General features: G+C 37.1%; 1 protein-coding gene and 2 long non-coding RNA genes across 15 annotated transcripts in view; 2 read left to right on the top strand and 1 right to left on the bottom strand.

The window, feature by feature from the left end:
• Positions 1-828, top strand: part of LOC102153074 — a 29,639-nt gene extending 28,811 nt beyond the window's left edge. The window contains exon 6 of one of the 2 annotated variants that reach the window (XR_005358219.1): positions 542-828. This is a non-coding gene — a long non-coding RNA (uncharacterized LOC102153074). The remainder of the gene's footprint in view (positions 1-541) is intronic. The other variant, XR_005358218.1, reaches the window with a different exon arrangement.
• Positions 1-1,443, bottom strand: part of LOC119871511 — a 75,617-nt gene extending 74,174 nt beyond the window's left edge. For 2 of the 4 annotated variants that reach the window (XR_005358221.1, XR_005358222.1), the window contains exon 1: positions 1,251-1,443. This is a non-coding gene — a long non-coding RNA (uncharacterized LOC119871511). Of the gene's footprint in view, positions 1-1,022; positions 1,189-1,250 lie in introns of those variants that run through there. The other 2 variants (XR_005358224.1, XR_005358223.1) reach the window with 1 other exon arrangement.
• Positions 1,444-1,561: 118 nt separating this feature from the next.
• On the top strand, positions 1,562-21,724 carry SPDL1 (spindle apparatus coiled-coil protein 1). 9 transcript variants are annotated; one of them, XM_038534788.1, is made up of 13 exons: positions 1,981-2,137; positions 2,241-2,425; positions 5,979-6,159; positions 8,752-8,928; positions 11,199-11,393; positions 11,982-12,131; positions 12,231-12,329; positions 12,408-12,518; positions 14,225-14,365; positions 14,774-14,877; positions 15,839-16,026; positions 18,140-18,479; positions 21,012-21,724. In XM_038534788.1, the coding sequence occupies exons 1-13, from the start codon at positions 2,135-2,137 to the stop codon at positions 21,157-21,159; spliced, it is 2,022 nt and encodes a 673-aa protein (XP_038390716.1). In that variant the 5' UTR covers positions 1,981-2,134; the 3' UTR covers positions 21,160-21,724. The 9 variants fall into 9 exon arrangements, with proteins under 9 accessions (XP_038390717.1, XP_038390720.1, XP_038390719.1 ...); XM_038534789.1 differs by lacking the exons at positions 1,981-2,137; positions 21,012-21,724 and adding an exon at positions 1,562-1,722 and having other exon boundaries at positions 18,140-18,678; XM_038534792.1 differs by lacking the exons at positions 1,981-2,137; positions 21,012-21,724 and adding an exon at positions 1,562-1,722 and having other exon boundaries at positions 2,241-2,619; positions 5,982-6,159; positions 18,140-18,678.
• Positions 21,725-23,271: the final 1,547 nt, after the last annotated feature.

The raw sequence follows: 23,271 nt of genomic DNA, 5'->3' as shown, positions 1-23,271 counted from the left end.
TTCTGTGGATTAGGACAATCACCAAAGTCCTGAACAAAGCCCGCTTTTCTCTTTTCTGTTTCTTGATCTCAGCCATTCTCCAGGTCTCAATTACCACAACCTTGAGATTAACTTATAAAAACTTCATTTCTTGGTCCTTCCTATATACTATGGAACTTTGTAGATTGATCCAGTTCCTATTTGCAAACTGTGTCAGAGAGTCCTGGGCTTGTTCTTGCTTGATCCCCCCAAAACTATCTTGGAACATTACTTAATAATATGAAAATACAAGATGCAAACTAGAAGTCTGCCAAGGAAACTGAAGAGGAAAGTAAGTAGGGTGTGGCACTCCAAGACTTCAACCCAGACTCAGTGAGAGCGATCGACTTTGACATAATACAAGAAAAGTGAGGATTTTCCAAGATGGAACTCACAGGGGATGTTGAGAAGAGCTATTTTACTGGACTTGTGGGAACCAAAATCCCAAGTGGGAAAAGTGTTAGAATGAAAAGTAAGAAAATAGAGACAGCCAGTCTCATTTCATTTTTTTTTTCCCCCCCAGGAATTTTGCTGACCAAGGTAAGCAAATAAATGGAGTGGTAGCTGGCTGGAGTCAAGGAAGATCAGAATTATTTTTTGAGATGGAGGCATTACAGCTTGTGTATTTGCTGATAAGGAAGATCCACCAGGGAAGAAACATGATGAAAAGGAGAGGAGTTACGGCCTAGGGCCCAGGAAGGCAAGAAAGACGGTCTCAAAGCACAGGACTCAGAAGTGCTCAGTAAATGTTGGCTTCTGTCATTTCTTTTCTTTCTTCTTTTTTTTTTTTTTTGGCTTTTGTCATTTCTGATGGCTTAAATTTCCGAATAGTGAAGAGGCACCAGGCTTACAAAAAACATTAAATTCGTTATGTAAGCGCGCAGGCAAGAGCCTGGCCCTCCAGCAGCAGGCGGCATTGGCTCGAGTTCTGGGTCGACCACTTGGCCATTACACTTTTCTTCCTCGGGTTGTTTTCCTCAACAGACAGAGAGGATGGTACGTACCTCATCAGGCTGTGTGTGGGCTTAACTGGGACCCCCGTGTGACACTTAGCGCTGTACTGACACACGGTGAACGCTAAGCGCTAGCGCCGTTCTAACGGGCACGGTCGTCCCGTTCTGGGACGCGGACGCGCCCCCCCCGCCCCCGCCCCGGGAGGAGTTTAGCCACCGCGCACCGCTTCCGACCCCCGGGACCCGGGAAGACGCGAGGGGGCGCAGCCCTCGGCCCACCGAGGGCAGGATGCGGGAGGTCGCCGCGTCTCACAATTCCCCGCCGCCTCGCCTGTCTCTCCAGAAGGTACCGTCCCCAGAACAAAGCGGAAACAAGCGACGTGGCTGCCAAAAGCAGGCGCCTGGAGGACACGTGCACCGCCAAGCCCGGGGGCAGCGGACCCGCCGGGACCAGCTCCCGCGTCGCGCTCGGGCTTCTGCGCATGTGCGGCAAAGGGGGCGGGCGCACTCCTCCCCGAGCTTCTCAGTTTTCCCTCTGCGCGCGGCGTGGGCGGGACGCCTCGCGAGAGGTGTGAGTTCTCGCGGGAACAGCATTCAAAAAGCCCTGGCGCTTACGGGAGAGCTCCTGAGGGAAGGGAACGGGCGTCTCTGTCTCTGGTCGTGAGGCGGTGCTGCCGTCGCGGACTCGGCGCGGTGCGCCCTCGGCACGAGCTGCCGCTGCGGCAGGCAGGGGCGAGGGGTGAGGAGAGAGGTAGGGGCGACGGGCCTGGAGGGAGGTGCGTGTGGAGAGGGGCGAAGGGAGCCTCTCGGGGGAGTGGGGAAAGCAGGGCCTCAGGGAGCCTGCGGCAGCGCGCGGCCGGGGCGGGGCGGGGCGGGGCGGGGCCGGGCCGGAGCAGCCTCTGCAGCGCCCCGGGTCTGCCTCAGTCTTGCGCTGGCCGCGTGCCCCCACCCGGCCGGGTGTCGTGCGTCCGGAAGGAAGGGCCGGGCCGGGCCGGGGCGTGCCGGGGCGGGGGGCCCGCCTGCGCGGTCCAGGACGGTAGCCGCCGGCCGGACACACGTACCGGGCCGGAGGGAGAAGTGCTGCGGACACCGGCGCGCTGTGCTGCCAGGACTGAGCAGAAGCAGCAACAGCCCGCTGATGAGCGTGAAGATTACACCCCGAAATGGTAGTGTTTTGAATGTTTTGGGTTGAATAAAATATTGCTAAAATGAATTTCACCTGCATTTACCTTTTTTTTTTTTTTTTTTTTTTTTTAACGTGGCTCCTAGAAAAATTTTAAGAATCACCTGTCACAGCTCGTGCTCATTTTCCGTTGGACGGCGCTGCCCCCCAGAGAGCGGCTTGTCAGATTCCAATTGCCTCTTCTTGCTTCATTCATTAGCTGGGTTAATCTCAAAAACGCTGCCGGAGATGTTATTGCCTTTATCCTAGGGATGAGAACACAAGACCTTGAGTAAGTTGTCCAAGCTCGCGCCTCCAGGGCGTTGTGCAAAGTGGAGTAAGAACTAAGGCCGCCCGAGCTCGCCGCCGCTAAATGCTTTGTGTATGCTGTTTCTGAGAGGCTGAACAGAAGAGTGCTTGGGAGCACCCGGCTTCGGAGCCAGACCCTGATCCCCATCTCGGGCACTTACTGGCTGCTTACCCTAGGCAAGTTACCTAACCTCTCCGTGCCTCAGTCTGCACGTGTGTAAATGCCAGAAACACCTCCTATTTCATGGGGTTGTTGAGAGACCTAGACAATGTGTGCGAAGCCTCAAGTACTATGTCTGGCACGTATTAGCTGTAGTTCTTCAACCCGGCTCCCTCTGCGGATGGACAGGGTAACTCTTACTCGTCCATTAGACCTTTGCAAAAAGTCCCTTCTCACAGAAATCTTTCCTGTCCGTACTCCCTACCCCCACCCCACATCCCAATTTAGGGCATCACTCCCATGTTGATGACTTATAACAAGCTCCCTCGTGCACTTAATCACGCTTATAAGACTTTACAGTTATTTGATTTAATGCATTTCCACTAATGCCTGTAAGATTCAAGAAGGCAGGAGGGATACTGTCTAGTTTTTTTTTTTGGGGGGGGGGTGTCACCATTGTGTCAGCAATAGCACAGTACCAGACACATAATAGGAATTCTAGCGAATCTTGAAAGAACGAAAACACATTTCTTTGCATCCTTGGACTCTGCTGGCTGGAATGTCTTGAGGCTAGCTCTCTTTTTTTCTTTGGTAAATGTTGATGGCAGTAATGTTTAACGTAGGCCCATCAAGAGAATTAAATGAGATAATTCCTTCGAAGCACTTCTACCTGGCAAATGGTAAATCGTCAACCAATATATGATAAAAAGTGCAATAATGAGTGCCTAGCCCCATCACCTACAGGCTTTGGAAAGCTCTTGTATTTTACTTATTTTTAAAGATTTTATTTGACAGCAGGGAGGGGCAGAAGGAGAGGGAAAAAAGTCTGAAGCAGACTCTGCGCTGACTGAGGAGCTCCACTTGGGGCTGGGTCTCATGACATCACAATCCTGAGATTCAAACCTGAGCCAAAACCAAGACTTGGACCCTTAGCTAACTGTGCCATCCAGGCATCCTGGAAAGATCTTGTGTTTTAGAGCAGTAACTGTCAGCCCTGGATAACAGGATACCTTTTTCTTTTCTTCTCTCTGCTGAAACCATATATCTCCTCCTTCATCTTCATTTTTACTTAATAACCTTGCTTCCTCATTTACTGATAAGTTGGAACAGTTAGAAGGGCACTTATGCAGACTCCCATCACTAATCTACCTACTTATCAGTAGTCTGTACCCATATATTTTGCTTTCCCTTTAGATGAAATATTTATGCTCCCATCTAAAATCAGTCCTTGTACATTAGACTTCATTCTTTTTCATCACTTTAGCAGTTCTCCATGTGTTCTATATCATCAAGTTTTTCTTCTCTCCTGAATCTATCCCATGACATACAACCATGCTGTTACTTTTTCTTAAAATATTGTATCTCAAAACAGATAAACAATCCAGCTACCGCCCCATTTATCTGCTGTACTTTGCAGCAAAACTGTGTTTCCTGTTTTCCCACCATTTTCTCCAACCCTTTTCAGTTGGCTTCCAGGATAATACTTGGCTCTTGGCTTTCCTTGCCTCATTGGTCATGCCTGAGTATATTTTGCTGTCTTCTTTCCTACCTCTTGATGGCTCAATCCTTGGTCCTCTTTAATTATATTCATGCTATGGTGACACCAAGGCTCAAGGAATTCTGTTAATAACTCCTAGGTTTGTATTTCTAGCCCAGATCCTTCCTGTGCCAACTGGTTACCTGATATATTTCATATTTATTTATTTATGGTATATTTCATATTTAAAGCGTAAGCTCCTGATTTTCTTTCAAGACAGTTTTTACTCATAACTTTTGATGGTCCAGCTGATGGCAAATCTGTTCTGCTAGTTGCTCAGGCCAGAGGCCTTAGAGGAATTTTTAACCTCTCTTTTTTATACATAACCACATTTAATTTGTCAGAAAATCATGTTGCCTTTACCTTCAAACTATATGCAGAATCTGATTGTTTCTCCCCACCTCCTTTATACTCATCCTTGTGTAAGCTATCATCTCACCTGGTCTTTATGTTTCCCACTTGCTTCCCTCCAAACGATTCAGCAGCCAAAATGATCCTTTTTAAAGTATCAGATCTCTACCCTATACTTTGCAATGAACCCCGATTTCACCTAGAGTAGAAGCCAAAGTCCTTGCAGTGGCCTGATTTGCCTATTGTCTTCTATTCTCTCCTGTGACCTATATTTTATCTTGTTCATTTCTTAGGCATCCTTCTACTTTAGTGCTACCCTTCTGCCTCTACCCCTTTTTCTTTCCTGAAATAGATACGTTGCTAATTCTCTTATCCTCTGCAAGGCTTTTTTCAGAAGTCACCAGAGGGTCTTTCTCCCCAACACTTAATTTAGATTTCATTCTATTATATTATACCTACTTCCAAGTTCCCTTTTTCTGTTCTTTTTTTTTTCTTTTGTTCTTTTTTTCACTTTCAAATGCATTTAATCATGGTACTACTATTGCTTGTCTTCTCACCCTGGAAGGTAAGTTTCATGAAAGAACACTGTTTTGTTTTTTGGGTTTTTTTTTTGTTTTTTTTGGCCCATTTGGCTTCTGATGGATCTCAAATGCATAGAATGGAGTTAAGCACATAAAGCTTTAAGAAATACTTGTTGAATAATGATTACATTGATTGGAAAGCAGGGAAACACCTTATTAATGACTTGTTGCTCTTTGAATGCAAAGCCGTGTTTAAATCTGGCTTAAGAGATGGGACAATTTGGAAACGATGATGAGTAAGGTTGAATTATAGTGGAATGTTTCTATATAAAATGTTTAAATCCTTGATTGAAAATCTAGAATATAAGAAATGTTCTTTAATTACTCTGAACATGTTTCTATTTTGCATGTCTCTTGTGAATAACAGAAAATACTAATGAGCCTATTATCAATAAAGCAAATTTAATGTGTTCAGAAAATTAATGCGGTTGTGAAAAATTGTGTACATGATATTCTTTGCCTTACAAACCTTATTCAAAGCTGCCTTTTTATATTTGAAGTAGCAGTCATGCTACTATAAATTCTTGATTTCTTTCGTTGTGCTCTTAATATGATTACCTCTATAATGATATAAATATGAGACACACCCTACCTCAGCATTTAAAGAAGCTTAGCACACAACTGAACAGATTCCTGATAACTACATTTCTTAGAATAAAGTTAAATGTGTTCAATTTTTTTTTTCTCTTTGATTTGGTCTCAAATCAGGTAACAGAATTATCAGACCTTGCTTTTAGAACAAGACACAGCAGCAAATTTGACCATTTAAAATCCAGGAATAAAATCTTCAATACTATGTTTTTATACAGCAGTAGTATTATAGGGAAAGATATATATGTCTTTTATAATTGTTATTGTATGGAATATTTTGTTAAAGCTTAAGTACTTTCATTCCATCTATTTACAGTAGACTAAAAACGGAAAAAAAAATGGAGGCAGATGTAATTGCAGATCTTCGATGCAAACTCAAAGAGGTTGAAGAGGATCGAATAAAAGCTGCACAGTATGGTTTACAACTGGTAGAGAGCCAGAATGAGTTGCAGATTCAGTTGGATGAATGTCGTAATGAAATGATGACCATGACTGAGGTAGGACCCTGGACTCCTCTGTTTACAAGGGTATGCTTAGCTATTGAAGATTTGTATTGTCCAGTAATTATTATTAGTTTTCTTCCTTTTTGAAGATTTTAGTTTAGTTCCTATTCACCTCTATCTAAACAGAGATTGGAAGTGAATGAGTTTCTAATATTTTTTTCTGACCCTTTATGTTCTGAATTTGAAAAATCAAGTTATTGTTCCCTTCAGCACATAGTAGATTTTAGATTTCGTTTAGCCTGCACTCTTTCTTGGTTACCTCACTTGTTTCATAGCTATAGAAAACAATCTATTTTTTTTTTTTTAAGATTTTATTTATTTATGAGAGACATAGGCAGAGGAAGAAGCAGGCTCCATGCAGGGAGCCCAATGTGGGACATGATCCTAGAACTCCAGGATCAGCTTAACCACTGAGCCACCCAGGCGTCCCTTCAGAAAACATCTAAATGTCTCATGATACTATACCAAGTCCAGTTGACCTCTACAGTGTAGATTTGTGTATTCAGTTTCCTACTTACGGACATCTCAAATGTAACATAAACATAATAGTTGATTCCCTGCCTGCTAACAAAGCATTCCCTTGCAATTTAGCTTACTTAGTATGTATATAATAACTTGAGCAAAATTTCTAGGAATTCTACTCTATCCCTGTGGCCCTTATTTGTCATGTTTGATCCATCAATAAGTTCTAAGAACCTAACCTACAAAACATTGATCTGTGCTACTGCCGCTCTAATCCAGACCGTCATCATCTGTCCCTAAGATTACTGTTGTAGCCTTTAACCAGGTTGCTTGCTTCCCTCGTTGCGTTTCGTGCCATTCATTTTTCACACAGCAGCCACATGGCCATTGAAAAATAAACAAAAGATCATGTCACGGCCCCGCTAAAAACACAATTGTGATTTCCAATTATATTTACATCAAAATCCAAACTCTTTACCTGTATTTGCAGATTCCTATGTGATCTGACCCATGCCAACCCTTGACCTCATCTAAACTACTTTCCCTTGTGCTAAGGTATACTAGTCCCACCTTACGGACTTTACATGAGCTGTTGCCTTCACCTGTATTGCACATCCCCTCACTGTCATGGAATGAGTCCTCAACCTTTAGGTCTCTGTTAAATGTCACCTCAGCTGAGAGGCCTTCCCTGAGAGTGTTTTGTAAAGTTGCTGTCATTCACTAATTCAGCTAATTAACTCCAGATTATGAAATCCATGAGAGGGAATTTTGTCTGTTTTGTTCACTGCTATATGTGTAACATCTGGCACACATTTATTGAAAGTATTAATTAGGGCAGTCCAGGTGGCTCAACGGTTTAGCGCCGCCTTCAGCCCAGGACGTGATCCTGGAGACCTGGAATCGAATCCCACGTCAGTCTCCCTGTATGGAGCCTACTTCTTCCTCTGCCTGTGTCTCTGCCTCTCTTTCTCTCTGTCTCTCATGAACAAATAAATAAAATCTTTATTTTTTTTATTTTTTTTAAAGATTTTATTTATTCATGAGACACACACAGAGAGAAAGAGAGAGAGAGGGCCACAGAGATACAGAGTAAAAGAGCTCCTTGCATGGAGCCTGATGTGGGACTCGATCCCGGGTCTCCAGGATCACACCCTGAGCTGCAGGCGGCACTAAACCGCTGCGCCACCCAGGCTGCCCTAAATAAAATCTTTAAAAATAAAAAAAGTATTAATCTTATGTAGTAAATGCTCAGTAATATGTTTAAACTTTGATCTCAAGATTTAAGTATAGCAAAAAAAAACCTTACGTATTTTTCTTATTTAATTTTATTTTTAAAAGCTTACTGAAGGACTTTGAACTAATGCTATTTTTTAATCTTTAAACTTCCCTGTCAGAGATCACCTGGGTGGCTCAGTGGCTAAGGGTCTGCCTTAGGTTCAGGTCATGAATTTGGGGTCCTGGAATTAAGCCCTTGAGTCAGGCTCCCTGCTCAGTAGGGAATCTGTTTCTCTCTCTCACTCTGCCCTTGCCGCCTGCTTGTGCACTGGCACTCTCTCTGTCAGATGAAAAAGTAAAAACTAAACAAACAAAAACAATAACAAAAAACCAACTTCCCTGTCAGAAGCAAAAGCCCTCTTAAATCCTCCTTTTGTCTCAATACTATATTCATTGAGTAGTCATTTGTGAACATTTCTCAGATGACTACATTCTAAAAGTAAAGGATAATTTAGTATTTTTCTTTGTGCCCTGTCTACTAGTTTATTTTCAGAGCCATAAGTAGAGCATAATGTTATCAAACCAAGTAATTGTCACTGGGAAAACTGAAGTGCTACTAAATGTTTTTGTTTTTGCTTTCCCTAGCAGAGATTACTTGATATGTTGACATGCCATGGAACACCTTTTAATTCCTTGATGGGCATAGAAGCAATTACCACATGAGTAGCTAAAACCCTCCAGGCTTTTTGTAAGACTGATTAGCTACAGTTATTCCAGGTCTAACAGGTGGTGGTTCCTTAGCAGCAAATATGTGAAACAGGAATGAAACAGTTGAGGGTGAGAATTGTTTATATATGATGGCTTTAAGTTATCTTTATGTAATTGAATTATAATTGAATCTGTTTTCAGAATTATGAACAAGAAAAATATACTCTTCAGAGAGAAGTTGAACTTAAGAGTCGAATGTTGGAAAGTTTGAGCTCTGAATGTGAAGCTATTAAACAACAGCAAAAAACACACTTGGAGCAATTAAAAGAGCAGCTCAGCAGAAGCCATGGACAAGAAGTAAATGAACTAAAAAATAAGGTTTGGATATCTATATATGTCAAAACAAAAATGCTTTGTACTTAAGGAGTTAGCAGTCTGTAAATTTTAGTGATGAAGATTTTCTTAATACCATCTAGGGAAAATAGTTGAGATCAAGGGCTCCATCATCATAATATTGGGAGTGGGAACACTGAGAAACAAGAGTTTACCAAAGGGACTTGTATTGATAACATTCTACTAATTAAATATAATTATTTAATTTCAATAACTAAAAATTTTTTTATGGAGTTTTAGGTTAGTGAAAAGCATGACCTTGCTTATAATGCATAGTATGGCAGTCCCCTTTCAGAAAGACCAGTCTCCTAACCTTCACAGAAAGGAGTAGTACACTTTGTAACCTACAAAAGAAACCAGTAGTTTATTGTAAGTTAATACACATTAGAATTGATACTTTCTAGTTTAGTTATTGAAGATAAGCTAATGGCATATGATCTACTTCTTACAACTTAATAAGAAAGGTGCCATTATTGTCTGTATAACAGAGGAGGAAACCAATGTTTAAACAGATTGAGTAAATTGAACAAAAATCACAGAAATCCATCAAGATTTGAACTGAAGCTGTCTTCTTCAAAGCCCATGTCACTGTACTTAGTCTAACAATATGTTATACTGGCTTCATTTCACACATAAAAATAAGTCACCTATTCTTTTTCAGTACCACCAACTATTCAGTTACTTCAAAGGAATTCAGAACCTTTATCATGGCTCTTCTTTTTATAGAGTCCCTATTTTCCAGACCCTTCTCTATAAAACCTTACCTGACATTTGGCCTGTTTTCTAATTTTCTGTGTTTATGTAGCATCTTTTAAGATTTTTCCAGATCTGTACCACCTTTACTCTTAAATGATTTCTTTAAATTGACTCTCTTTTAAAATGTTTTCTCATTTTAAGTAACAATATCAAGGAAATTATATATTAGAGCTGGTTATGTTTTTTCCTAAATTGTAGTCAAATGAATATGACTATCAAAATGTGCTTTCTTATAATACCTAGAATCATCTTGCATTCATGCTGGCAAACAGTAATCTACCTTGTCTGAAACTAATCTGACTTGAGGCACCAATGACTGCTAATGATGCATTCTCCTCCCCCTCCATTACCCCCTACCATGTTATTTTCATTTTATCAGTGGCTTTCATTACCTAAACAAACAAACAAAAAAGTAATGTAGTAAATACTCAGTATCTGAGGCAAGGCACTTGCCTAAGAGGTGGTTTTTTGGCAGAGCAAAGACTAAATTAGTCAAAAAATGTTTTCAGTCTCCTATCACCTGTGCCAAAATTTTGGAGTTTTACTTGATATCTTTCACTTATTTCTCACAATACTTCATCAACCAGTTCTAAGAACTTGATATACAAAGCATCCATCTCTACCGCTATAATTCTAGTCCACATCACCATCTTCTCTCCCCTAGACTACTATTATAACCTTCTCTCCAGGTAGTTGGCTTCCATCATTTCTGTTCATACCATTCACTCTTCACATAGCCGCCAAAGTGGCCAGGAGTCCAGACCTACTTTGATTACTTGTATGGACTATTTGTTATGTTTGTGAGACAAAGCATATCACTGTTAAAAGGTGCTTAGTCTGTAACCAAATAGGAAACCTTAATATTAATAGTCTGATCATACAGTAAGTTTGGGTCAGTCAGTGATGTTTTTCAGAAAGATGGCCACATTTCAACATAGATCATTCACCTGAAATTTTTTTTCACATCATGAAAATAGAAAAGGGAAAATAAGTCAAGAGGCTCTTATTTTTTAAATAGAAAACAGGTATCAGGATATAATCTAAGAATGTTGATACTTAATTGAAGATAATTCAGTATAGGTAATAACTATAATCCTGGACATCAAGATTTTTATTGATAACAGAAGTTGTTTAGTGAATGCTAGTCATGGTGCTGAATGTTTTACCCACTTGATCTCAGTTGAGAGCCACACAATAACCTAGTAATGGTAGATATAATCATTTACCAATTTTACCTAAGAGGAAGGAAACAGTTTAAATCTAGGTTTCACCCTAAAACTTCATCCTTCTGCATAAGTTTGTTTCCTTTAAACTTACATTTTTAGTTTTCCAAGATTCAGAACTATATGAAGGTGTAATTAGTTTTGTTCAGCTTGACTATCTCATTAAAATAGTTATTCTGCAGATACCAGAATAATTTGTACTATAACTATATATTCTGATGACCTTCAATTGCCTTTTGATTTTTTAAGATTGCAAATTTTCCTTTTTTACTTTAGTTAGAAAAACTGAAAGCAGAATTAGATGAAGCTAGGCTCAGTGAAAAGCAGCTGAAGCACAAAGTAGACCATCAGAAGGAACTCCTTTCATGTAAATCAGAGGAAATGCGAATAATGTCTGAGCGTGTACATGAAAGCATGTCTTCAGAGATGCTGGCTCTTCAAATTGAGCTGACTGAAATGGAAAGTATGAAGGTAATTTTTATGGCATCTATGTTTCTAGGTTATTTTCTTTTTTCTTGCATTCTTTCTACATGTTTTTGTTATGATCCTTAGGTAATTTTAAGGCTAAAACATTTTTTGCTTAACTTTGATGTAACTAAAAAATATTTTATAGAGTTTTTAGGTGGATTACTCATTCACAGTAAGGTTTTAAATTGTGTGATTATGTAAGGCAGATTACCTTTAGATTAATTAAAGCTCTGGAAGAACTTAGAGTCATTAACTCTGACTCTTCTTTGTGTCATAAAAGCCCTATATAAAACATTGGTTTCATGGAAATTGATATGCATATGAATGTAGATATTTTTCATTGCAGGCTAAGGTTAATTAAAAATTAAAAGCTTAAATTCATAAGAAAGAAAGCCTTTCATTTGGTTCCTTGATAAAAAATTTAGTTTTTTTTTTAATTTAGTATTTTTATTTTATTATGCATTTTACAACTGTTGACTGGCTCTTTAGTTTTAGTTTTGGGTGTGAACCACTTCTGATATATAAACTGAGCAGCTGCTAAATGAAAGATTATTCAGGACAATTTCGTCTTTTTCAATTCCTGTTGAATAGACTACCCTCAAAGAAGAAGTGAATGAACTACAGTACAGACAAGAACAACTAGAACTTCTTAGTACTAATCTAATGCGCCAGGTAGACCGGCTTAAAGAAGAAAAAGAGGAGCGAGAGAAAGAAGCAGTTTCTTACTATAATGCCTTAGAGGTACTATGACTAGAGTAACATTATCTTTTCCAGTTTATAATAAGTTGTTTCCTTGCTAATCTAACCTCTATGAGCTAAATTGTTTTTTCTCAAATTTAGAAAGCTCGTGTAGCAAATCAAGATCTTCAGGTGCAATTAGACCAGGCACTCCAGCAAGCCTTGGACCCCAGTAGTAAAGGCAACTCTTTGTTTGCAGAGGTACGTAGCAAATACTCCACTGATTAGATTAACATTTCGCTTAATACAAGAGTAATTAACCGTGTTAAAATTTTCTAGGTGGAAGATCGAAGGGCAGCAATGGAACGTCAGTTTATCAGTATGAAAGTCAAGTATCAGTCACTAAAGAAGCAAAATGCATTTAACAGAGAACAGATGCAAAGAATGAAGGTATAGCGTTATCACCATTGAAGGTTTATTAAACCTATTTTGTATCTGTATTACATGTACAGATGAACCAAAGAAAGCATCTTTTCCTTCAAAGAGTGTACTTAGTTGTTTTGTTTTGTTGTTTGTTTGTTTTTTTTAAAGATTTTTATTTATTTATCCATGAGAGAGAGAGAGAGAGAGAGAGAGAGAGGCAGACACATAGGCAGAGGGAGAAGCAGGCTTCTCACTAGGAGCCCGATGCAGAACTCAATCCCAGGACTCCGGGATCAGGCCTGAACCAAAGGCTGACGCTCAACTGCTGAGCCAAAGGCAGGCAGACACTTAACTGCTGAGCCACCCAGGCATCCCTGTACTTAGTTGTTTCTAGAACTGCATGATTTTAGAAAAAAAATCTTTAGATTGACTAAAAGATTATTAGGTTTTATTTCAAAAAATTAATCCTTTAGTAGATATTTAGTAGTAGTATAGTTAACATCTATTGGTTTATTATTTTTTTTTATGGTTATTCAACAGCTTTCCCAGAAATATATAAATTTTGTGTGGTAGAAAAAGAATTTGGAAAGTTTTTATTTCCAGCTATTGGCCTGGCGTTTCTTAGCACAGGCTTAAGGTTCCTACTTTTTTTTTTTTTTCTTTAAGATTTTATGTATTTATTCATGAGTGACACAGAGAAAGAGAGAGGCAGGCTCCATGCAGGGAGCCCGATGTGGGGCTCGATCCCAGGACTCCAGGATCACGACCTGGGCCGAAGGCAGGCGCTCAACCACTGAGCCACCCAGGCGTCCCCTAAGGTTCCTACTTAAACGAAAACTAGCTCTCTCACCATTCTTTAGTTCTCTTGCAAAGGCTAATTAGTGAGATTTGAATAATCTTTTCTTGTAGTTCCTCAAGTCAAGCATATAGGCCCTTTTAATTTTTTTTTAACTTTTTATTTAAATTCAATTTAATTAACGTATTATGTTAATATATTTATATTGAAGATTCCTTCGGTATCCTTAGGTGCCTTTTACCTTTGTTTCCATTCTTGTCATTTGTGAATCTCACCGTTATAAATATGAGTAGCTTAATGATTTCCCCCACTTAATACTGTTGAAGTTAATAAAAATTTTTGAGAAACCCCATCAGACCCTAAATGACCGTGCATGTGATGAGTAAAGTACAACATTATACCGTTTGGGCAGACTTATTTAATTAAGTGATGCTTCTGGATCCTAGCCATTCAGTTCAATTTTATGTTTCACAGAAGTGCAAAAATTGTTATCAGATATTACTCCTAAGTACTTAAATAAGTACTCGAGTTATATCTGTAACTAAACTTATTGATACAGAGACGCCTGGGTGGCTCAGTGGTTGAGCATCTGCCTTAGCCTCAGGTTTTGATCCCAGGGTCCTGGGATCAAGTCCCACATCAGGCTTCCTGAAGGAGCCTGCTTCTCCCTCTGCCTGTGTCTTTACTTCTCTCTCTGTGTCTCTCATGAATAAATAAATAAAATCTAAAAAAAAAAAACAAAACAAAAACTTACTGATACAAATAGTTTCAAATTATTAGATTATTAAACTAGACATAGTTTCGTTTCCAAACTGAGTTCTAGAGATAGTACAGAATATGCATTGTACCACAAATGTAGTTATTGGAATCTTCCTTTCCCCCACTCAGTTCTCTGTGTGGGGTGGGGTGAGGTTGTAATTTTTTTTTGTTTTTCTAGTTACAAATTGCCACATTGCTACAAATGAAAGGGTCTCAAACTGAATTTGAGCAGCAGGAACGGTTGCTTGCCATGCTGGAGCAGAAGAACGGTGAAATTAAACACCTTTTAGGTGAAATTAGAAATCTGGAGAAATTTAAGGTAAAGATAACCCCTTCAATAACACAGCCAGATTTGGTTTGAATATCTTAAATCAGTTGACCCTGGAACAACACGGGCCTAGGGATGCCCAACCCCGTGCAGTTAAATATCTTTTGACTCCTCAAAAACTTTATGAGTAGTTTACTATTTACCAGAAGCCTTATTAATAATAGAAACAGTTGACACATATTTTGTATGTTACACGTATTCTACACTATATTAAAATTTAGAGACAGCAAAATATTATTAAGAAAATTATAAGGAAGAGAAAATATATTTATAGTTCTCTACTATGAAAAATTCACGTATGAGTGGATCAGTGCCATTTAAACCTGTATTGTTCAAGGGCAACTGGATTAACCTAATTTGTTATTTATCTTAAGTAATAAGAATTGTTGTTTTCTTTAGAGTTTATATGAAAGTACAGAATCTAAGCTTTCTGCCAACTCTGGCACTCTGGAAGATAACACCTATTACACAGATTTACTTCAGATAAAGCTTGACAACTTAAAGTAAGTGTTGGGTGCTTAGAAAGCTGCATATTCTCTTGACTTGCTTATAAAAAGTAGTATTAGTGACTACAAATTTTTGTTTTCAAATTGCCAAAAGAATTTCCAGAAAAGAAAAGCATCAAAAACATCTTAATAGCAAATAAGATATATTCAAGATATAATTTGTGCTGGTTATTGAAAAAAATACTTTCAATGAATTATTAAATATTTTTATTTCTCCATGTTTAGTATTTTAGATTTTTAAATGAGGTGCACCTGGTGGCACAGTAGTTGAGCGTCTGCCTCTGCCTCAGGGTTGATCCCAGGATCCTGGGATAGAGTCCCGCATCAGGCTTCCTGCAGGGAGCCTGCCTCTCCCTTTGCCTATGTCTCTGCCTCTGTGTGTCTCTCATGAATAAATAAAATCTTAAAAAAAAAAAAAAAAAAAAAGGTAACTGTAAAGAACTTTGACATAGAAAATATTCTTATACCCTAAACTTTTCAGGAATAAATACTAATTTGGAACTTAAAAGGAAATTATTTACATGTGCACTAATGTGGAAGGAATATTTTCCTCCTTCCCTTTGAAGAATGCATGACATTTTTTATTTGAAAGTGTTATTGTTAAAAGCTAGAGGAAACAAACAGGGTTGCTGGAGGGGAGGTCGGTGGGGGTATGGGTTAATTGGGTGATGGGCATTAAGGAGGGCACGTGATGTGATGAGCGCTAAGTGTTAAACGCAACTGATAAATTATTGAACGCTACATGTGAAACTAATGATGTACTCTGTTGGCTAATGAATTTAATTTTAAAAAACTTTGTTTAGTGTTTGTTACTTTAAAACTGCAAGGAAATATATGTTTATCTGAGAGTTCAGATATGTAATAAAATATTTGCACTAAATATTTTACAAATATGTGTTTAAAACACTTATGTATGTTATGTTAATATTCCTTGGTTCTCCTTTTTTTATTTACATAGCAAAGAAAATGAAAACACTAAAGGTGAATTGTCCATACAACGAATGAAAGCATTATTTGAGAGCCAGCGGGCTTTGGATATTGAGAGAAAACTTTTTGCAAACGAAAGATGTCTCCAGCTCTCCCAAAGTGAAAATATGAAACTGAGAGCTAAACTAGATGAGCTAAAACTGAAGTATGAACCTGAAGGTATGCATATCTCATATATTTTATCTTTTAAATTATGAGAAGCTCTGAGAAATCATATCAAGTTTTTTTCTTACTATAGCTTTATACAGATCCCATTACAAACTAATTTGTGCGTATGTATCTCTAAAAAAACCCTACAAAATGTGTAGGAAAATTCAGAGATCTGGGTACTGTGTATATATGAATAAATAGATATTCTGTTGGATATCTGTACATTAGAACCTTGATAAAGTTTAAAAACCTTAGAAACCTTTCCATTTACAATTGCAACATCTTATGCAATATTAAAGAGTTTGATTTTTATCGAGGCAACTGATGTTTGGGAGCTGTATTAGTTAGTATTGTTTATAGAAAACCTAAAATAATGGAGACTTAAACAAAATAAGTATTAATTCCTCCCCTTACAAAAGTCTAGAAGAGGTATTCTACAACTGGTCAGAGTGTCAGGATTTAGGCTTTCTTTGCATTGTTCATCAGTATAATCCTTGAGCAGAATTGAGTCATGTGGCCTCACCTACCTACAAGAAAAGCTGAGAAATGCAGTTTTGATTCTCAGGGGCCATGTTCCCAACTACATCACGGGATTTTTTTTTTTTTTTTAAGTGTAATGGACATATAATACTCTATTACTTTCAAGTTTATATCATGATTTGATATTTATACATTATAAAATGACCATAAGTTTAGTTACAGTCTGTCATCATGCAAAGGTATTACAATATTATTGAGTATACTCTTAAGGGTTCTATTATTGAGGAAAACTACTAGGACCAATAGTAGAGGACAACTATACGTCTAATCACTGAGGTAGAAAATAGCCTTACCGTATGAACTCTGCATCTTAGACACTAAACAGAGTGATTTTATTGTTTGTTTGTAAATTAAAAAATAAAAGGCTAAAATTAAAAAAGCCTAAGAATGCAATGATTCTTAGACCAAAAAAAAAAAAAAAAAGTGTTTTTACATGTTTTAGGTTACAGATTTTCAGCCAGTTTTTGACCTTACATTGTTTACATGCCTAAGATTGTCTTCATTTTTGTCTCAGTGACTTGAGTGCATCTTAACAGTAATGGGGAGATTGTTAGCAATAGTAAGGTTTTGTATAGTTGATAAAGGCTTCTCTTTCATCCTTTTTCTCTTCCTTGATTCTAATAGGCTTTCCTAATTAAGAATTATACATTATGAATTTCAAAAGTCTGCTGAACTAAACATAGCCAAGAGACAGAGGGAAATATAGTGAATTTAGTTGATGTGAGGAACAATATAAGAGAAAGGGAAAATGATTTAAAAAGACCCGTGTAGAGTAGGAACACTAATCCCATGTCCCAACCATACTTTTTCCAACTTTACTAACTTTGATTATGAAAATGAAAGGCCCATTCGTATGGGGATAGGGAAAAGATTAGAACAATTAATTCAGTGACTGTAAATAAACCTGCATAGGGGATGGAATGATGTTACGTTAAAGCAGTAGTGGTAGAAGGCTATTGCCTTAGACTGCAGTAAGACATACGGTGGTTTGAACTTGAGAAGTATCCATAAGTAGAAGTACTCAGATTTTGAATCTATTTTGTAGATGGGGTGAATAGGCACAGGTTGCCTCAGAGAACTTGACTTCTTTGCAATGTAATCACTATAACACATAATATCAAGTGGACTGGATGTTTTTAATTCCCATTTTACAGCTAAAGAAGATAAAGCTCAAGAGGCTAAGTACTTCCCGAAGTTACTCAGCTGCAGAGTGCTAATAGGGGATTTGTACCTGGATTCCTTGACTCTTAGCCACTGTATCCTTCCTTACCTCCACACTGAAGTCTGTTAAAGCCCTGTGTAACTTTTATAACAGTATCAAAACATAGAAGTTTTCATTGCGAAAACTAAATCTTTTGAGTTCCCAAGGAAAAATTTATAGTTATAGTCATATAACCTTTTAAAGATATAGTTAGTGAAGTCTATGAAAAAGAAAGGATAAAAGACAATATATTTCAATAAGGAGATAAGTGGGTTTCAAAAGAATGAAGAGTAAGGAGAGGAAAAAACTGTGTAACTAGTTCTGTCTTTTTACTATATCTTTGTTTTGACTTAATATATTTTTAATGGTTTTTATTCTCAGAGAAAAGTGAAGTGCCTGTACCCAAGAAGAGGCGTGAGGTCCTGCCTATGGATGTAACTACCCCTAACAATGTATGTGCCAAAAATGCTGTTGGGGAAGATTATAGATTACCCCCTCAGCAAGTGGAGGCCCAGTGCTATCCCAGCAGTTCAGAAGATAACAACTTGCAGTTAGAAAAGACAGTTTCTATAAATACACTAGGAATCAGTCTTTCTCCTCACAAAAGCCTGCCCATGGACATTCAGCCAATGAAGGAAAAGAAATGTGTGAAATTTCTAGGAGTTTCAGCTGACTCTGAAGCCTTAAGTGAAAGAAGTGGAAACACCCCAAATTCTCCCAGGTCAGTGTCCTCTTTTCTTCAGGGCAACCAGCAGACCTCTCCATCTCTTCTCTATCGCTGCATGAACTGTGCTATCTGTTTCTTTATCTATTTTCTTAATATTGCATGTAGTATAATTCCCCAGTTTCATCTACCTTCTTTCAATTTTTCTAAAACTTTACGAAAAACTAAAACAATTGCAAAGGGAAAGGACTCCTGAATAAGGGAATTATTTTCAAAAGTTACATTTTGTTCTCTCATAAAACAGAAATATCACAGCTTAGTACATCTCTGAATGTTTTGTTGGTTTGAATAAATTGTACAGTTGGTTATTTTTTCCCTAGTTCAAGAGTGGCCATGAAAGAAAAATTATCTCCTTAAATGGCTTTCCAATAGTCTAAGAAATTTCAGCCTTCTAGAAGATTGTTAGGTGAAATTTTTATGGCTTTTGAAAATGTCTGTCATAAGTCTTTAAGATTGAGCTTTGATTTTGACATTTTTAAATATCAAAAGTAATTCATTTTCATTTTATATCAAAACTTCAGAACCTCCAGTTTCTACATATTTGAGTTTGTGACTAAAAGAAGAAATGTCAGACATGTATGTTTATAGGAATTAACATTTTAAGGGCCTTATCTTTTAAAAAAATAATAGAGATAGGAAGATAAGAGAAAGTGAGTGAAAGAGAAAGGGAAGTAACAGTGGCTAAGGCTGGGGGGAATAAAACACAAGCTCAGGGTGTGTACAGCAGGACCAAGAGTAGGGCAAAGAGAAAGGAATGAGGAAAATGGAGAAGGTGATAAAAAGATAATGAAGAATGTCTGTATGCAATGGAACAATAGATGCATTTAAAATAAATATCTTTAGACATTTAAAAAATTAAGCATAGTGAAAAGAGCTTGGATTTGAAAGGAGATCTTTAAGGTGCTACTAGGGCTACGTGAGTTGTAGACGGGAGGGTACAGAATAAGGCATTTTACTAGTGTGCATTTGAGTTAGTACAGTCAGACGTAGCCCACCTTTGTAAAGGGCTGTTTTGTATGTTTTATCTGATTTTTATTTTTAAAGTCTTCAGTGCTACTAAAGTTGGTGCTCTACAGTGAAAGCACCTCAACAGTGTGAGCTGCTGTTAATTTTAAGAGAAGTACAGTTGACCCTTGAACAAGACAAGTTTGAACTATGCAGATCCACTTACATGTGGATTTTTTGGTAAATGCAATACATTGTTGCAAATGTATTTTCCTTAAGATTTTTTCTTATAACATTTTTTTCTCTAACATTATTATAAGAATACAGTATATAATATATACAAAATATGTGCTGATTGTTTATGTTATGGATAAGGCTTCCAGTCAAGAGTAGGCTATTAATACTTAAGTTTGGGAGGAGTATACAAGGATTTTTGACTGTAAGGGTCAGTACCCTTGACCCCTGCATTGTTCAAAGGTCAACTGTAATTTATTACTCCATTCCTTAAATTTTTATATTAACATGATAGGTCTCATAAAATAAAAGTTTATTATTCTCAAGGAAAAAGTAAATTCAAATGAATTATGTCACACACATACACATTGCACATACAGAGTTCCGAGTACTTCTGAAATGAATTCAGTAGATTATGCTTGTATATATGTGATTCATTGTGTAAGTGTGCTTGACCATTGTATATTTCTGGAGGTGAAGTTCCAGAATTGATCAGTGCAGACCTTGCTATCTGTGTTGTCTTCATTTCTTTTTCTGTCTTTTTTTGTTTGATAAAAGTTACTTAAGAAAATGTATTTAGCTATTTGTTTGACTCAAATTAAGTAGCGTGTTGGAATTTTGTCTGGCAAATTAAACAAAAACAAATAAAATACCACAAAACATTTGTTTTTGTGTATGTGTGAGTCCATCTGCTAACTTAAGATGTTTCCAACCTTTTGCTCTCTGCATGATTAACTTAGACACAATCTGGTGATAATATTGTAACAATAAATACGGGTTTACTGGGAACTTCACTATTGCATGCTTTATAAATTTAATTGATGCTCTTGCTAGAAAATCTGTATAAACCTTTTAAAATATCTCTCCACTGTTTATTTTTTCTTAAATTATTATTATGCTAGTTGAAATTCAGCTTGTTTAGGGTTTTTTTCTGAGACAGATTGGTATGCATGTGGTCCAGGATTCCATGTTATTTTAATCTTGTGTTTGCCTTTTGTATGTCAACGTTAACATTACAATTGTGCTCTAGCATTTAACTATTTTTTAGGCATACTTACCCTAATAGACATCCCATTGTATTTTAATTCTTTAATTTACACTTTGCCATGACTTTTATCAACCTTAAAAATAGTTCTTAAGGCATTTAAAAAATTAAGTGTTGATATAAAAAAGTTTCTTTTAGAGAGGCAGTGACTTAGTTCTTAGTGGTTTTGGAGTCAACTGTAATTTTTTCCTCATAAACATAAAATTGATCATGTCTCACTAGAGGCCCATTATATGAGAGGTTTGTTTCTTCTTTAATTTTTTTAACCACATTTGAATTCAGAGTGGATGCTTTAATACCTGTAGGTTAGCTGCTGAATCAAGGCTTCAAACAGAAGTTAAAGAAGGGAAAGAAACTGCAAGCAAATTGGAAAAGGAAACTTGTAAGAAATCACACCCTATTTTATACGTGTCTTCCAAATCAACTCCAGAGACCCAGTGCCCTCAGCAGTAAGGACTTTTCTTTAATGAGAGTAAGGTACCACTTGCCCAAATGCTTGATTTGGAGCTTAGTTAGGATTGTCTTTATCTGAAATATTCAACGTTATAGGTTATTTCTTTCCACCTGTTGTGACAAGACCTGGCATTTTCATGTTCCTTTGACCAAATATTCAAAATTTGGTTGTGATTCTAATCAGAGGAGTTCCTTAAATGATGACTCTTCCTGGAGCTTCTTGAATTACAGTGAATAATAACCGAAAGAAAGTGTTATAAATCTATTTGTTGCATTGTATATGGATTTTTTGAGGTGTTATTAAAACATACCTTCAAAGTCACATATTTGAAAAGAGAACACAAAATTAACTATTAACTATTATATTTTCCTATGTAGTTTTTAATGAACTTAGTTTTTCACTATAAGAATAGATAATTTGGTTTAAAAATATATATTATTGTAACTGGATTTTGTCAGTGTTTTAAATAGCTATGTCCATCTTATGTCCATCTTTGTGTTCATGTACGTGATTTAAATTTTATGTTTCGAGGATATGAAAAATAAAATTTTGAAATTTAAAATGACTGGAATAATTTATCCCCTTTCTATTTTTTTTTTTACTGTATAGATAACACATTGTTATCAAAAGGGGATAAGGAAATAAGATGAAACTTCACAGATTCTTAATTCCCTGGTTCATATAATTTTTATGTATATACATATATACATAAACTTTAATGTATATACATATATAATTTATGTAATTATATACATATATATATTTTAAATTCTAAACTTGCCAAATAAAGACTTTTTTTTCCTTTAAATGATTATAACCTGGTCTACAACTTAATTTCATACATACTGTAGGTGGTTATATTTATATATTAAGAGAGGAGTGGTGGTGGAGGGAGGGAAAGATAGTTATGTTAAGAACTTGGCTTATGTGATTATGGAGGCTGGCAAGTTCAAATCATAAGGGTGGACCTGGAGACCCAAGGAAGAGCCAGCATTACATACAGTTCAGATCTAAAGTCTGTTTGCTGCAGAATTCTCTCTTGCTCCAGGGAGCTCAATCTTTTGTTTCTAAACAGGACTTGTACTAATAACACAAATAGACCTACTCACATGGAGTTGAGTGTGCTTTACTCAGAGGCTAAAGATTTAAATGTTAATTTCATCCAAAATACTCTCATAGAAATATCCAAGATAATGTTTGACCACACATCCAGCCTCCGTGGCCCTGCCAAGTTGACACATACAATTAACCATTATAGGTGGTTTAGATAAGTTTATTGAAATATATTAGGTAAAAGGAAATTGCCTCCCACTTCTAAGAAATTAAATATTATATTTTTTGCAAAAAGTGTTCTCTAAGGAATTTAGAGATTTCACAGTAAATAATATCTCTTGCAAAAATAAGTAGCGGAAGGCACTAACTAGCAAATGAAAATTTTAACCTCAGGATAATAACAAATAATTGACCGTATTCATTGTACACTATAAAATGTAGATCAATTCCTTCCAGTATTGACTTTTTTACTATGATGCGTGTGCTCAGGGTGTAAAAATAACCCTTTAGAGCTCACAGTTTAATAGACCATTGTAGATGAGTAGTAGTAGTGCTGTTATTACTAATAGTAACAATTATATTTAACATTTGAATAAATCTAACGTCCAGGCATTCTTCAAAGCCCTTTCATGTATTAACAGTTAACCGTCCCAATATCTCTGGGAGTTAGATATTGTACTTACTTATTATCTTCATTTTATAGATGAGAAAACCAAAGAGAAGTTACTTGTCCAAGGGCACAGGTGTTAGTGATGAAAAACATGTGGTAAAGGTTGTTAATAGCAGAATATAAAATTCATAAAAGAATCAGTCCATCAAGAAGATGGGATAATAGTGAACATGCAGCTAACAAGAAACCCCAAAATATATGAAGCAAAAACTGAAAGAAATGAAGAAATAGATAATTCAACAATAATAGTTGGAGATATTAGCACCCACTTTTAGTAATAGAATTAATATAAACAAGGAAACAGAAGACTTGAGTGACACTATAAACCAGCTAGACCTCTGGAATATAGAGCACTCCATCCAACAACAGCAGAATACATGCACTTCTC

This window comes from Canis lupus, chromosome 4 (genome assembly GCF_011100685.1).
Source record: "Canis lupus familiaris isolate Mischka breed German Shepherd chromosome 4, alternate assembly UU_Cfam_GSD_1.0, whole genome shotgun sequence".
In the NCBI taxonomy this organism is placed as follows: Eukaryota; Metazoa; Chordata; class Mammalia; order Carnivora; family Canidae; genus Canis; species Canis lupus.
Note: the sequence above shows the minus strand (reverse complement) of the source record. Positions and strands in the feature narration are given on the sequence as shown.